The sequence below is a fragment of the Lynx canadensis genome, chromosome B3 (genome assembly GCF_007474595.2).
Source record: "Lynx canadensis isolate LIC74 chromosome B3, mLynCan4.pri.v2, whole genome shotgun sequence".
Taxonomy (NCBI): domain Eukaryota; kingdom Metazoa; phylum Chordata; class Mammalia; order Carnivora; family Felidae; genus Lynx; species Lynx canadensis.
The window spans coordinates 111,621,394-111,638,855 of record NC_044308.2 but is presented as its reverse complement, the minus strand read 5'-3'; the positions used below and the strand labels follow the sequence as shown (position 1 = coordinate 111,638,855).

Below are 17,462 nucleotides of genomic sequence, written 5' to 3'. Positions count from 1 at the left end.
AATCCAAGTACTGAACCTATACTATGACACAAATAATAAAATCACAATCACAAAAATAATCACTCTAAACTGCTAATCTCCCTCATTATTTCAAAGAGACAGGCCACAGTCAATTTATGATCAATGATGTTCAAAAACAGTAGGTAAATTTGACTCTATTACCATGAAATATGGTAATATATTATCACTAGAATGAAACTGTCACTTGAAAATCTAGTTTGGCAGTGTCTTATAAATTAAATAGACACTCAATATATGACACACAAATCCCACTCTGGATATTAATCCAAAAGGAATGAAAATACGTTTCTGCAAAAACATGTATGTTAGTGTTTATGGTGGCTTTATTCATAATCAACAAAACATATAAACAACCCAATGTCCTTCAACTGGTGAATGGATAAACTATCTGTGGTACATCCGTACAATGGAATATTACTTAGCAGTAAAAAGAATGAACTATCAATACGCAAAACAACATGGGTGAATCTCAGATGCATTATGCCAAGTGAAAGAAACCACACTCAAAAAGCTACATAATATGTGACTGCATTTACATAAAATTCTGGAAAAGGCAAAAAATAGGGATAGGAACAAACCTAATGACTGCCAAGGACTGAGGGTGGGGAGGTGCTGACTACAAAGGAGCATGAGGAAACTTCTCAGGGCTGCAGAATGTTCTGTATCTTGATTCTGGGGTGTGCTAACAAAACTGAAAGCATTTGTACATAAATTATGTCACAATAAAACTGATTTAGAAAGGGGAAAAAAAAGAGGATCAGCGTTTATATCAGAACAAAGTTCTAAGAAAGAAAAAACCCTTTGAAGAAACAAGAGCCCATAAATGTCTTTCCTATTATTGATGTCTTTCTGAACCAAAAGATGACAAGAGTGATTCAGAGGGAAAGTTGAATGAAAACATTGACAGACTCAACTTCTAACTGACTTATCAGAGAACACAGGCTTTTAGACAACCTATACACTATATTTGGGTAAGTGTAAAAATGAAATGGGGATTTTTACGTAATTTAAAAATCACCAGAGGGAAACACAAAACTGTTTTAATTTTAATTCTTACACCTAAAAATCTTGAAAATGATCAGTGAGATGGCATATTCTGCACACATACAGATCCTCTCCACTGTACATTCATAACTGTAGGTTATTTCTCCAATGTCTGGCTACGCTTTTTCATTATTGTATCACGACATTCTACCACAGCTGCCTGCAGTTACATTCCTACCCTGTGAAGCTGCATCCCAAGTTCCTTATAATTTCTGCTTAAAGACAGTAAAAGAAATCGCCTGGGGAAACTTGGATATCTTTCCCTTTTTATTTTCAGTGAAATATTTAACATGTACTAAAAGGTGGTGTCAGAATCCTAATATACTTAAAACAAAATTCAACTTACAAAAAATTTAACATCGATTTATATCAACTTTAGGGCCCAACTTTTTTCATGTGTATATTTGCATATATTTTTCCATTTCTACATACAGTCATAAAATATATGCACAAAAATAATTCTTTAAATAATGATTTCAATCTAGAAAATATATGAAGATTAAATTCAAGCAATTTAATTAAATCACTCAAACTTTAAACACTAAGAAATCAATAGCAAAATTCTCCTTTAAATACCACATAGTCTGCCCAACTCAAACCCTCTTCAGATCTGCCTTTCCCTATAAAATTGCAATAAGTAAAGCATACAAGCACACAGCTCCAATTAACAGAATCGTGCCTAGAATTAGTCAGCATTTGGTCTAATGGTCTAAGTATGGCTAAAATTTTCAAAGGGACTGCTGAATGCGTGGCCTAATAATTCAATGCCCCTAATAATTCAGGAGCCCCTAATGATTCAATGCCCTTCTGCTTACTTCTATAGATTAATCCTAAAATGATCCAATAAACTGGTGGATTTTATTTGTAATTTCACTTAAAATAGCAGAGCAATATTTCAAAATCCCTACAATATTGCTGATGATGTAAATATATATGAATCTCTCGATTGTGCGGTAATTCTTTTCCTCTTCACAGTGGTAGGTTGTGTTAATACAACAATTTTTCTTTTACTGTTCACTAATGAGACAGTAATTGCCATGAGAATCCTACTGGGATAGACTTGTATATATAATAAGCCTAAGGACAGGTTTCATTGTATTTATAATGATTTTCAGATATACTGTGTTCTGCATGAATTAATCAGTACCAAAAGGTTTTCTTTTCTATGGAAGATAAACTGCATATTTTCAGAAATGTGCAAACAGGAGAAATAAATTTAACTAGGGAGATTTCAGATTCTTATGTCTAGTAACTAAGTAGAAAAATAAATAAAAGAATGCTCCTTTGTATCAAAAACCTGTTAACTTTTCATTAGAAATCTGAAAAAGGTGCTATTTCAAAGTTTTTAATGTTTCAATTAGAAACGTAACTGCCAGCTTCAGTATGAGTTCCAATGTACTATAATGTAAAACTACATACACCACTTCAATTATTGATTGTATATGAAGGATATTTACAAGAAGATATTTTAATGTATTACTGGCTGACATCACTACCTTCAGAGTTTACTTAGGGTTATAAAGATATCTAGAAATGCATTTTAAATAATATTTTCCAGTGATATATTCTAGTTGATCATTTGGGAATTATTGTCCTTGAAACCTCAGGTACTCTTCTGCTCTTAAATATGGTAGGTGTCACTTACCACTCAGCAGGGAAATGAACAAGAGTTCCAGTTTATATTCTTAGATTATAATCTCTACCAAAGCCCAAATGAAATGTAAAAAATGAATGGCATGTGGAATGCCTGGGTGGCTCAGTCAGTTAATCATCTGACTCTTGGTTTTGCCTCAGGTCATGATCTCGCAGTTCATGGGCTAGCCCCATGTCAGGATCTGTGTTGACAGTGTTGAGCCTGCTTAGGATTCTCTCTCTCCATCTCTCTCTCTGCCCCTCCCCCTCTCATAGGGCCTCTGTTTCTCTCAAAATAAATAAATAAAAACTTAAAAAAAAAAAGAATAGCACCTTTCACGATGTCCCAAATCTGACAGAAATTCATCTGCATGACTTTGCAGTTCATTTCCTTCTAAATTCTTTAATTTCTTCAATTCACTTTGTAGAAAAAACCAGAGCTCTTTAGCTCCATTTTCAATCCTCCTCCTTAGGATTTCATGATCTTTCCCCAGACCTGCAGTCAAAGAATAAATAGTATCAGTATTCCCAACATTTTGATGAAGGAAAATTTTAATTATTTGTGGTAATATCAATATACTAAAGCAGAAAAACACTATATAATCACCTACCATTTCTAGTTTGTTTCTTATAATTTTCAATCTGTTCTTTGGCCTTCAAAAGCTGCTCTTCTAAAGCACGAACCCTTCCTGAGGCTGGTCCCTGATCAATGGGGCCTTCTGGTATCCTGTAGTTTAGAAAAGATAATGCAAACATTTAGCTTATAAATTATGTAACAAAATTAAAGCTTACTTTGCTACAACATATTTATTGGTGACTCTAGGAGGCACAAACCATACATTACAATCAGGAAATAAAGTTTTCTCTCCAAACAATGGAATGATACTGAACAGAAACAGAAAAAAATAATCTAGCTCAGAGATCTATGATCTTCTAGGAATAAAGGAACCTTTAGAACTGTGTCCTAAAAACTCTCATCATATTACTTAGAAAAATACCATCATCAGTGGCAAAGTGGTCAATTCTTCATTAGTATCAAGAGCAACAAAGGTAAAGGAGAGGGTGACAAAAAGCTTAAGGGAAATAAGAAAACATGTGTCTGAACACATACCTGTGTTCAAATAGCAAATACAAATTATTTCTGAATTAATCACAGTATCAGGCTATGTAAATCTGTGTTCCAATTCATGAACTCATGACCTTAGATTACTAAGTATTGGTTTTATAGAAGGGAAAGACAAGAGTAGAAGATGAAGTATATCAGAAAAAAGATGAATATTAATATCCTGTTTGTTTCTATCAGAAATGAAAAATACCAATTAACAATATAAAATGTTGGAACACAGCAGAACAACTCTGGGGTCTCTTGTTTACATTATTAACATATCTGTACAACTTCTTTCCAAACTGTACTTGTTTCTAACATGTTTTGTTTTTATATGGCTTTGGCAGTATTCTGTACTCCATTCTGGCTACAAAAGGTATCTACATCCTAATCCTGGAGCTTACAAATGCTCCCTTACATGGCACAAAAACCTTGAAATGTGTGATTAAGTTAAGAATTTTGAGATGGGGAGATAGTCTCGGATTATCCAGGTGGACCCTGATTGTAATTACAAGTATTCTTATAAGAGAGAGGCAGAGGGAGATTTCATCCCAAGAGAGGAGAAGATTGTGTGGCTATTAGCTTTAAAGATGGAGGAAGGGGTCATGAGCAAAAATACGAGGAATGCAGCTTTAGAAGCTGAGAAAAGCAAGGAAACAGATTCTCCCCTACAGTTTCCCAGAGGAATGTGGTCCTGCTGACACTGTGGCTTTGGCCCAGTTAAACTCATTTCAGACATCTAATGTCCCAGACTGTTAAGAGAATAAATTTTCATTGTTTTAAGCCACAAAGTGGTATCTGTTATAGCGGCAATAGGAAACTAACACACATACACACATATATATAAACACATACATACATACATTTGCATAATTATTATGAAGATTAAATAATGGCTGATTTTTCTTCCAAAATCTATAAAAGAACTCAGTGTTTGGCAATAAACTATCAGGACAATAAACTATCTGGGCTCAGTCATGTTAAAGACGAGCTATAATCTCGAAATATCTGGGTATGTATTCTTACCATTACAATCATTTTAAGGGAACTTAATTTTTTTTTAACGCTTATTTATCTTTGAGAGAGGCAGACAGAGAATGAGCAGGGGAAAGGCAGAGAGAGAGGGAGACACAGAATCCAAAGCAGGTTCCAGGCTCTGAGCTGTCAGCACAGAGCAGAATATGGGCTCAAACTCACGAACCGTGAGATCATCATGACCTGAGCCAAAGTCGGACGCTTAACTGACTGAGCCACTCAGGTGTCCTGGGAACTTAATTTTTAAAATATACTTAGCAGAACTTAAATTCAGATGTCAGCTTAGTCCTTTGATGCAAAGACACTAACGCAGATTTTTTATGCCTTTTCTTACATTTTTTTATATAATAAGACTACAGAGGCCAAATTAACTATTACTTACCTATACCACTTCAGTATACATGTTTAGTAAAGAAGCTCTAGCAGTGTAACAAGGTATTCTATAGTTGTATGCATTAACACTGAATGGGAGCATGAAAAATAACCATTCTCTAATCATGAGTATCCCAGGCTACAAAATTTGAATTATAAAGCCTTCATTTGTATACACACAAAGTGAATAACGATACAATAAGTAGAGCTGTTACGTGCACAATTACCCAATTTATAAGCTCAAATGTGTGTACATTCATAAATGAGGCATTTCCTGGTATCTAGTTTTTAAAATTTGGCTCCTAATCTCTTTCTGAATTAGGTGGCTGATTTCAAGGAAATAATTTGAAAACAGAATAAAACTACTACCTCTTGAAAGTAGTCAAGGAATTAATCTTGACAACAATATGTCATAAGACAAGAATGTCGTTTCCCTTAATGACACAAAATCTCAGACAATACAAAGATATGTCTAGGTTCTCTGTTTTATCTCATTTCTTCATATACTGATGGAAAAACATCAAGGTAAAACAGGCAAGAAAAAAACAGCATAAAATGATTTCAGCAGATTTCCATTAAGTATTAAATCTAATCTAATTTTAGTAAAACATACATAATAAATAAGTGATAGTACATTATCATATATAATATATTAAATACATAATATAATTATATTAAATACATAAGTGACATTACATTATTATATATAATAATCTAATCCAACTGTGGATAAACTGTAGGTAAAGAAAAGTAATGGAGAAGCCAGTAAAAAAACGGTACACAATAAAGACTATTCTTTCTAAAACGTATCAAGAAAAGAGTCAATCTGAAAGGACATTATCTGAATATTTGGGAATTGAATGTTGTTCTTTTTTTTATTATTATTATCATACTCACTTTGCAAAAGATATATAGGACATCTTCTGGCCAAGATGAAGCAACAGAGATTAAATTTACCATAATGCCCAAAACCAATGAAAACCCAGACAAAATACATGAAACAATGATTTAATAAACCGGTTTAATTACTGACTAGAATCAGGAGAAAGACATCAGAAAGACAGCAAAATAGGTAGTTCCCGACTTTTGGTCCCCTTCAGGGAAAGGGCAACTAGCAACTATCTATAAATATTTGTCAAGATTCCAGAACATGGGGGTGAGGCTGAAGCAACCCCTTGGACAAGAAAAACATTAGAAGGATAAGAGGAGCGATTTCACTTTGACTGCACTGCTCCTCCTCCAGGTCAGTGCAGTGCTACACAAGGGGTTCTCCCTGGACCTACACCTTCTCCAGTGAGAAAAGGAGGAGAGCAAAGGGGACATCAAGCTTCCCTAGCATTCCTGATGCTTCCTGGGAGGCCCACTTAAGTACTGCCTCATGGAGAGTACTGTGGGAATCAGCTACAAGACAGAGAAGGGGAGAATGACTCACAGCAACAAATGTGCAGATCTCGGCTGACTGCATTCCTATTGGTGGTAGAGACTGAGAAGAGATCCCAACTCCTGGCTCTGATCATTTGCAGAGCTGAGCCAATGCCCCCAACTGGCCAGGGAGCTTAAATGGCAGTTCTGAATGGTTTGGGTCCCTAGCCAGAGGGACAACTCAGTGAGGAGCCCTACCTACACAAGGAGCAAGTCAGCAACCCTGCTCAAATGCTGAGCATAGCCTCCATCCCCACTTAAGCAGGAAGGCAGCTCTAAGCCGCTGGGCCTCTGCAGCACATCCTATGGCCCACCAGAGCAGAGAAACAAGTCAGTGGGCACACTTAACTGCTGAGCATAGTCTCCAGCCCCACCCAACAGGAAAGGCTAACCAAAGACATGGTCAGCCATGGGCAGCATACAACACATCCTATGGCCTGCCTAGGCAGGAAAGCAAGTCAGTAGCCCCACCAAACTGCTCAGTGTAGCCTTCATAGCCTCCAGCCATTTCTGACCAGGAATCCTGACCAGGGATTGAAGCAGCCACAGAGCCCATTCTACAGCTCCATTCAGGTAGGGAGCAAAGCCCAGCAGCACCACCCTACTGTTGAACATAGCCTCCAGCCCTATCTCACGAGGCTGCCCAGCCAGAGACCCTGGCCAGCTCTGGAGCCCAACCTGACAGCCCTACCCAATAGCACAGATAGCCTACAGCCCCATCCAATTCCTGAGTATAGCTTGCAGACTCACCCTGACAGAATGCTCAGCCAGCCACCTCACCTAATCACAAAGCATAGCCTGTAGCTCCACCTGCCCAGTGAACCCAGTGCAACCCTGCCGGACCATGGAGCACAGCCTTCAGCTCCATCCAACTGTTGGGTAGCTGGCAGCCCTACCCAACCAGGAAGTCCAGCAAGACACACTGTCAAATAGCAGAGCATAGCCAGTACCCTGCTCAATCGCAGGAGCCTAGCTTGTAGGGTACAGCCTACAGCCCCACCTGATCAGGGAGCACAGCCTGAATGAGTTCCAATCTGATTGCAAAACTGTGTATGGCCTTAACTGAATGTAGAGTCCAGCCAGTGGCACCATCAGGCCAGAGGGCACAGCCTGGGGACCTCAACTGACCAGAGGCAATTGCAGAGGTCAGCATGTGGCCTTATCCAATCACAGAGTGCAACCAGCAGCACCATCCTACCAGGAAACATAGCATGCAACCTGCCTAACCATATGTGATTGCAAAGCTCAGGAAGTAGTTCTATGTGAACACAGATACAAGCCAGCAGTTATGCTTGAATGCAGAGCCCAGCCATCAGACCCACCTGACTTGCAGAACAATGGCAGGTCCCCTGACCAACCTCAGAGCATGACATTGGCCCCATCCAACTAGAGACCCTGAGAGAAAGCACTGCTTGCCCGAAGCTGCTACCAGCTGCCTGTCCAGAACCTCTAGCTGAGCCAAATGGTGAAGGACTTTCCTTGCTGAAGCAAACCTATAAAGGCTCATTGCTCAAATGAGCAAATACCAAAATAAGAATATGAGAATCAGGACGAATCAGGTAAACATGATACCACCAAAGGAAACTAATAAAGTTCTAATAACTAACCTTAAAGAAATAAAGATCTATTAACTGTGTAAAAAAGAATTCAGAATAATCCTCTTAAAGGCATATGGCAACTACAAGATAACACAGACAACTAAACAAAATTAGGAAAACAATACATAAACAAAATGGGAGGTTCAACAAAGAAACAGAAACCATAAAAAAAAAAAAAGCAATTCTAGAGCTTGAAAATTTAATAATTTAACTGAAGAATTCAATAGAGAGCTTCTGACCAAGCAGAAGAAAGAATGAGTGAATCTGAAGCAGGTCATTTGAAATTATCCAATCAAAGGAGCAAGACAGAAAATTTTTAAAAAGTGAAGAAAGACTACATGAATTATGAGATTCCATAAAATAAATAATTTATAATTATTGGAGTCCTCCAGTAAGGAAAAGAGAAAGAGACAGAAAGAAATAACTTCCCAAATCTGGTGAGATATCTGGACATCCAACTTCATACAGCTTGAAAGACCCCAAATAGTTTCAACCCAAAAAAGTCTTCTCTAACACATTATGATAAAACTATCTAAAATCAAAGACAGAAAATTTTTAAAGCAGCAAGAGAAAAGAAAAAATCCTCACATATAAGGGAACCTCCACAAGGCTATCAGTGGCTTTCTCAGCAGAACCTTACAGGTCAGGAGAGAGTGGGATAATATATTCAAAGTACTGTAAGAAAAATAATACCAATTAAGAACACTTTATGTAGCAAAGCTGTCCTTCAAAAATGATGTAGAGACAAAGAATTTTCAAGAGCAACAAAAACTGAGGGAGTTCATCACCACCAGACCAGGTTTATAAGAAATGCTAAAAGTTCTTCAAGCTGAAAAGATACTGATTAGTAACATAAAAATATATAAAAATATAAAACACAGTGGTAAAGTCTATAACCTAACTCAGAATACTACAGTACTGTAATATGGTAGTGTTTTAATAATTTCATTCTGGCATAAAAGTTAAAAGATTTTAAATACAATTTTTTGTTAACCCTTAACACAATATAAAAGTGTATAATTGTTACATCAAAAACAGAAAATGCGGGAAAGGAGTAAAAGAGTAGAGTTGTTTTGGTTGGTTTTTTTTTTTTTTTTTTTTTTGGTATGATCAAACTTAAGCTGTAATCAGCTTAAAATGGACTGTTTTACCTGTAAGATGTTTCATATAACACAAAACAAAAGCCAACAGTAGATATACAAAAGAGAAGAGAAGAGAATCAAAGAATACCACCAAGTAAAATCACTGATCACAAAGGAAGACAGCAAGAGAGGAAGAAAGAGGAAAAAAAAAACCCTATAAAATAGCCAGAAATGGTGCTTACCTACCAGTAAGTGCTTTAAATGTAAATAGATTAAATTCTCCAATCAAAAGGAATAGAGTGGCTGAATGGCTAAAACAAACAAACAAAAAGCAAAAACAAACAAAAAAAAGATCTAAGTATATGCTGCTTACAATACTTAACATCAGATTTAAAGGCACACATAGGCTTACAGTGAAAGGATGAAAAAAGATATTCCATGAAAATGGTAACCAAGAGACAGCAGGGATAGCTATACTTATACCAGACAAAATAGACTTTAAGTCAAAAACTATAACAAAAGACAAAGTTCATTATAAAATGGTAAAGGGGTCAATCCTTCAAGAGCCTATAACAATTGTAAATTTATATGCACCTAACATTAGAGCACCTAAATATATTAAGTGAATATTACCAGACCTGAGGGGAGAAATAGACAGCAATAGATAGTAGGTGTAGGTATTGTATTGTAGGGCTCCCACCTCCAACAATAGATTGATCATCTGAACATAAAATCAATAAGGAAATACTGGACTTGAACTATACTTTTGACAAAATGTGCCTCACAAACATATACAGAATATTCCAAACAATAGCAGCAGAATACACATTTAAGCACATAGGGAACATTCTCCAGACAGATCATATTTTAGGTCACAAAAAATGTCTTAGTAAATTTAGTAGATTGAAATCATACCAAGTATCTTTCTGACCAAACAGTATGAAACTAGAACTAGCTAACAGGAGAAAAACTGAAAAATTCACAAATATGTGAAAATAAAAAAAACACACTCCTGAACAAAAAATGGGCCAAAGAAAAAAATTAAAAAGGAAATTAAAAAATACCAAATGAAAATGGAAAAACAACATACCAAAACATAGGGGATACAGAAAAGCAGATCTAAGACGGAAGATGGTAGGGATAAATACTTACATTAAGAAAAGACAGATTCGAATAAACAAACTAAATTTATATTTTAAGGAAACAGGAAAAGAACAAACTAACCCCAAGCAAGCAGAAGGAAGGAAATAACAAAGATCTGAACAGAAATAAATGCAATAGAGAAGAGGAAAACAGTAAGATAACTCAATGAAACTAAAAGTTGGTTTTTTTTAAAACATAAACAAAATTGACAACTCTTTAGTTGAATTTACCAAGAAAAAAAAAGAATAAAAAAAATAGAGGTTTTTCAGGGCTCTTTACAAGGGGACTTGGTAAGACATTGTAGCAGACCAACAGCTGCAATTGCCATTTTTCTGTCTTCAGCTTCACAATGTTTCCCATGGCCAAAATATGCTCTAAGTGGTCTCCCAGTTCAAAGCATTCAGCCAATAATGGCAAGGTAGAAAGGACCACCTGATTTCCATGACAAATATGTTAATGCTCTATTAGCTAGTGGGGTCACCTTCTGTGTTGCAACAACACAAATCAGAATAGAATGAAACCTATCCCCTGTTGGCAGAGTCATCCCAAAGGAATGAAGAGATCAGTAATCATCCCAGCTGTTTCAAAACCAACTTATAATGGATGCCAAGTGAAAGCACTGTGCACCCATCAAAATATAGCATGACTGAAGAAATAATGTGCATTTAAAATCTTAAGAGATGAAAGAGAAGAAGTTACAACTGATAACACAGAAATTCAAAGAATCGTAAGAAATTATTATGAATAATTATATGCAAACAAACTGGACAACCTAGGAGAAATGAATACATTCCTAAAAACATACATCCTGTCATGACATGGATCAAGAAGAAATAAAAAATTTAATAGACTAATAATGAATAAGAAGATTGAGCAATCAACCAAAAACCTCCTAACAAAGAAAATTCCAGGACCAGATGGCTTCAAGGACAAATTCTACAAAACATTTAAAAAAAATTAATGCCAATCCTTTTCAAACTGTCCCAGAAAACTGAAGAAAGGGAACACTTCCAAACTCATTTTACAAGGCCAGCATTACCCTGCTACTGGAGCCAGATAAGGACACTACAAGGAAAGAAAACTACCAGCCAATATCCCTGATGAATATAGATGAAAAAAATTCTCAAAAAAAATTTTAGCAAATACTAGCAAACCAAATTAAACAGCACTTTAAAAGGATCATATACCATGATCAAGTGGGATTCATCCCTGGGATGCAAGGATGGTTCAATATATGCAATGAGTAAATGTGATACATCACATTAACAGAATAAAATATAAAAATCATATGATTATCTCAATAGATTCTGAAAAAGCATTTGATATAATTCAACATTCTTTCATGGTAAGATGTCTTAACAAAATGGGTGTAGGAGAAATGTACCTCTACATAATAGACGCCACATATGACAAGCCTACAGGTAAAAGGTTGAAAGTTTTTAGGAAAAAGTGTCTTTGCTTGCAAATGATTTAACTTTGTATATAAAAAAAATCCTAAAGACTCCATAAAAAAACTGTTAGAACTAATCAATAAATTCAGTAAAGTAGCAGGATACAAAAGTAACATACAAAAACCAGCTGCATTTCTATACACTAATAATGATACATCAGAAAAAGAAATTTTTAAAAATCCACTTACAATAGCATCAGAAAATATAAAATACTTAGGAATAAAAGGGAGCTGAAAGGTTTGTACACCAAAAACTCTGATAAAAGAAATGGAAGAGGACACAAATAGAAAATTACTCGTGTTCTTAAATCAGAAAAATTAACATTGTAAATGCCCATACTACCCACAACACAATCCTTGTCAAATTCCCATGACATTTTTCACAGAAAAAAAAAAAAAAAAACAATCCTAAAATTTGTATGGAAACACAAATGACACTGAAGATAAAAAATACTAAGAATGAACAAACCTGAAGGCATCGCCTTTCCTCATTTCAAACTATATTACAAACCTGTAGAAATTAAAGCAGCATGGTATGGCATAAAAACAGATATACAGACCAATGGAACAGAATCAGGGGCTCAGAAATAAGCCCTTGCATATACATCCACTAATATTTGACAAGGGAGCCAGGAATACTCAATGGGAGAAGGCTAGTTCTCTTCAAGAAATGATGCTGAGAAAACTGGACAACCATACACAAAAGAATGGAATTGGACCCCTCCCTTAACCACCACTTATAAAAAGTAACTATAAATGTATTAAAAACTTAAATGAAAGGCCTGAAACCATAAAAGTCTAGAGGAAAACATAGGGAAAAAATGACATTGATCTAGGCAATGATTTTTTGGATATGATACCAAAAGCAAAAATCAACAATTAGGACTACATCAAATTAAGAAGCTTCTACACAGCAGTCAAAATGATCAACAGAATGAAAAGGCAATCTACTGAATGGGAGAAAATATGTACAAACCATATAGCTGATAAGGGGCTAATATCAAAAATCTATAAAATACTCATTCCATGGATCAAATAATTGGAAGTATTCCTTTTAAAGTTCAGAACAACAGAAGAAATGTCGGTCATAACTAGTTCTATTCACCACTGTGCTGAAAATATCAGCCAAGGTAGTAAGAAGGATGTAAGTCAGTCATAGAAAAGGAAGAAACCACTGTGTTATTCACAGATGATATGATCTTTAATGTAGAAAATCCAAGATAATCTACAAATTAATTACACTAAGAGAGTTTAGGGGAATTTCTAGATGCAATATTAAGATATAAAAATTAGTTTAATGTTCCTAAACAACAATAAGCACAAATTACAAAATGTATCTTTAAAAAATATCACTTTTAAAATAGCCATAAAAAAATAATAAAGTACTAAGGAATAAATCTAACAAAAAAGCAATATGATTTGTGTGGGGGAAAATACATTTTTCTGAAGAAGTAATTGTTCCCCAAATCGATCTATATATTAAGATGCAATACTAATAAAAATTACCAAAGAAATGTAATTGACTTTGACAAGGTGATCCTAAAATTCATATGAAAAACCAAAATCCCCAAATAGATTATGTAATTTTGCAAAATAATAATTTAAACAATGTGGTATGGCATAAGGTCAGATAAATAGACTAATGGAACAGAATAAAGCACTTAGAAATAGATCCCAGCATGTATGACAGAGGGATCTTCTAAATTACTAGGGAAAAGATAAATTATTCAATAAATGATCACTAAGACTTCTGGCTTCCTACTTAGAAAATATGAAAATTAAATAATCTGACAATTAAAACTTTAAAATTTTACATTCTTCAAGATCTTGGGAAAGAGACAAATTTGAAAAAAAAAAGATTTTAAAAGCACAAACCATAAAAAGAAATATTGGTAAGTCTGAGTGCCCTGAATAAGAATTTCTATGCAATATACAGTTTATGCACAAGTCACAGATGGAAGGAATGGAAAACACCTAATTATTTTCTAGATTATATACAGAACTTCAAATCTACCAAAAAAAAAAAAAAAAAGACAATCTCAGAGAAAAATGTGCAAAGTATACGATAATAGATAAGGACTTCACTGATTAATACTCTTGAGAAGTGATCAACTTTAAAGTTTTACTAAACAGGATATTCAAATTAAAACAGAGATACCATGTCTCTGTTATATCACACAAAAAGCGTGATACTGAATGTTTGTGAGGATATAGAGCAGTGTTTGGAACTACCCTATTAGTTTGCTAGGGATGCCATAACAAAATATCATAAACTAGTGGCTTAAACAATTTCCCCACAGTTATGAAGGCTAGAAGTCCAAAATCAAGGTTTGGTTTCTTCTGAGGCCTCTGTCTTTGGCCTGTAGATATCCACCTTCTAATGTGTGCTCACACGGTCTTTCTTCTGTGTGAGTGACTCCCTGAAGTTTGTTTTGTGTATCCAAATATCCTCTTCTTGTAAGGATACCAGTTAAGTTGTTTCAGGGCCATTGTTTAATGGCCTTGTTTTAGCTAATAACCTCTTAAAAAGCCCTACTCCAAATATAATCACATTCTGAGCTACTAGGGGTTAAGACTTCAACATATAAATCTGAGGGGCAGCAGAGACACAATTTAGCCCATAACATATAATAAAGGTAAAGAGGTAAAATTAGAAGAATTCATTTATAAAACACTGTGAAATTACTCCAAAGTCAAAGGTGCACATATATTAAGACTCAGCATATTGGGGCGCCTGGGTGGCTCAGTCGGTTAAGCGTCCGACTTTGGCTCAGGTCACGATCTCGCGGTCCGTGGGTTCGGAGCCCCACGTCAGGCTCTGGGCTGATGGCTCAGAGCCTGGAGCCTGCTTCCGATTCTGTGTCTCCCTCTCTCTCTGCCCCTCCCCCATTCATGCTCTGTCTGTCTCTGTCTCAAAAATAAATAAAAAACGTTAAAAAAAAAAAAAAAAAGACTCAGCATATGTCCTTCCAGATAATGACCCTACAGAAAACTTTAGCACACATGAACACAAGGAGATACGCACAAGGAGACACTTGCTATTCATCAAGAGAGTAACAGGTGTATCTCCAAGTATCACTTAAGCAAAATCTTGCACAAGTATCACAAATACTGAATGAAAAAAGTCACAGAATAATAAATATATATGTAGCAAGAAACATTCAAATAAATCTTTAAAACATATAAACAACATGCTTTCATGCATACATACTTACATAATATAAGAATAAAACTATGGACAGAAAATACGTATGACACTGGGAAGGGAGGAATAAAAATGGGATTGAGGAAGGGAGTAATATCTGTATTTTTTCTAACAATCTGAAGCAAAATATCAACACTTATTCAATATGAGTGACAGGGACATGGGATTATTTTATTTTCTGAGTTTCATGTGTGTATTAGAAATATTCTTTAATTAACTACAGAGACATCCCTTAATGAAAAAACTAGATAAAAATTGGGTAGAAGCTCATCATTAATGCTATTTAACTCCCAACTTCTGACATCATGTAATACCACATATTATAATACTGCTATAAAAATATCAAGTGGAATGTCCTTTATCTAAAAGAGAGTAACCAACATAGTTGTTGATTAGTAAACTTAGTAACTTTAGTCATTGCTATATAGGACTAGAGCTGTTAAGATAAAAAGAATTAATGGGCACCTGGGTGGCTCAGTCAGGTAAGCAACTGACTCTTGATTTTGGCTCAGGTGGTGATGGTTCATGGGATTGAGCCCCATGTTGGGATCTGTGCTGATCAGAAGAAGCCGGCTTGGGGTTCTTTTTCTCTTTTTCTCTCCCCCTCCCCTGCTCATTTTCCTTCTCTCTCTCTCTCTCCCCCTCCCTCTCAAAATAAATAAACATTAAAAAAAGAATTAAAAACAAGAAAAGAAACAAAATAACCTATAAAGAGAATCTATGATAGTGGCATCCTATCAATATACCATTATGACTTACATAAATTTGTACCACTTACAAATATAAACTAAACTGGTTCAAAGTTGGAGTTATACTTAGTAACTCATAGATGCTCAATATTTTTTTCAGTTAGAATTTCATGGGACTAAAATATTCCCAGCAAAAGAATAAAAAAATAATTAAATTTATTCAAATGTCAAGCTTTGCCAAGGTTGTGTCACAAAAGAGCCAGACCCTCTATTTACAAAGAGAAAATACCATTTTATTCAAATGAACTTCTTATCATTATACCTATCCAGTTTACCTAACGTGCAGAAATTTGAAATGGAAGCCAAGAAGGAATAGAAGGGTCAAGTAATCATATCAGTTTTAACAGAATAATCACATGGGGTAATCTGTATCCAAATTCAGCTCTATGATACTATAATATCAACATTAAATAGAGATCTCAGGCTCAATTCTCCAAGGAAATCTGTGACCATGTTTATTTTGACAAGTGAAATAGAAAGTGTAAATCAGACCATTCTTTCATCATCCAATAGCCCAAAACAGAACAATCTAGACTGATAGTTGCCCCTGCTCATTTCAAATGTGACAACAGCATCCCTTATTAACAACAAAAAAAAAAAAAAAGGGGGGGGGCATTTTGTCCAACTTACAAATTAGGGTAATGAGTGCTTGTTTTAATAAATCAAGGTGTTACCTCTAGATATTTTTTTGACAAAAGTATATTATTTATTTATTTGTTCATTGTACTGCTAGCTTTCTTTAAATCTTATTTACTTAAACTTTGAAAATATAGTACATGAATAGAGGTTTGTTTCTTTTTTTTAAGGTGCAAGATAACATATAATGAATAACAAGTCCAATCCCCATGGGCCCTCAATAGAAACAACCACTGTTGGCAGTGTCTTATGCATTTTTCTAAAAATCTTACACACACACACCTACAAAACATTCATTTTATGGAAACCTCACAATCTATTTAACCCATCCTCTACTGATGGTGAGTTTGTTTCTATAACCACTTATATAAGGTAAGAGCTTGTTTGTTTCTCCTCTCTGCTACATTCAAACCTGTGAGGGCACTACTTTATATCTAGCACCCGACACATTCTCTGACACATAATAATTGCTTCATAAATATTTTCTGAATAATCAACTAACAAACAAGCAAATCACCATTTATCAGAGCCAAGGGGAGAAAGAAGAAAGTGGTAAAGGAAGGGGAAAACAACAAAGCTGTTATATAGCCAGCTAAAGATCAGTGAGAAGTGAAAACAAAGCATTTGTAAAATTGAAATATGAGCAAACAGAAAATCCAATTACTTCTTTAAAAATCTAATTGCTGCATTTGTTTTCAGTTTTGTTTTGTTTTTTACAAATTCATGCTTTTCATTAAGAATGAACACTTTTAAAGGAAGAGAATGCCCAAAATACAGGTTGTTGTCAAAATTTAGACATTTCATTCCAGGTTTTCTTGTTTAAAGTGAGTGTCCAATACTGGCCTTGAATTATCAAGTTACTCTACTGTTAACATCTATTGTTTTTTGGAGAAATTCCAATACTCCAACATTTCTTAATAGTAACAGCTGATTTCCTTCATATACTCAAAGGGCAAGAATCTTTCATG

General features: G+C 35.1%; 1 protein-coding gene across 12 annotated transcripts in view; it reads right to left on the bottom strand.

Moving 5' to 3' along the window:
- FUT8 (fucosyltransferase 8) overlaps window positions 1-17,462 on the bottom strand; it is a 342,855-nt gene that overhangs the window by 102,568 nt on the left and 222,825 nt on the right. For all 12 annotated transcript variants that reach the window (XM_032593385.1, XM_032593383.1, XM_032593384.1 and 9 more), the window contains 2 exons: window positions 3,309-3,424; window positions 3,031-3,193 (listed from right to left, as the gene is read on the bottom strand). In XM_032593385.1, coding sequence (XP_032449276.1) covers window positions 3,031-3,193; window positions 3,309-3,424 — 279 coding nt within the window. The remainder of the gene's footprint in view (window positions 1-3,030; window positions 3,194-3,308; window positions 3,425-17,462) is intronic.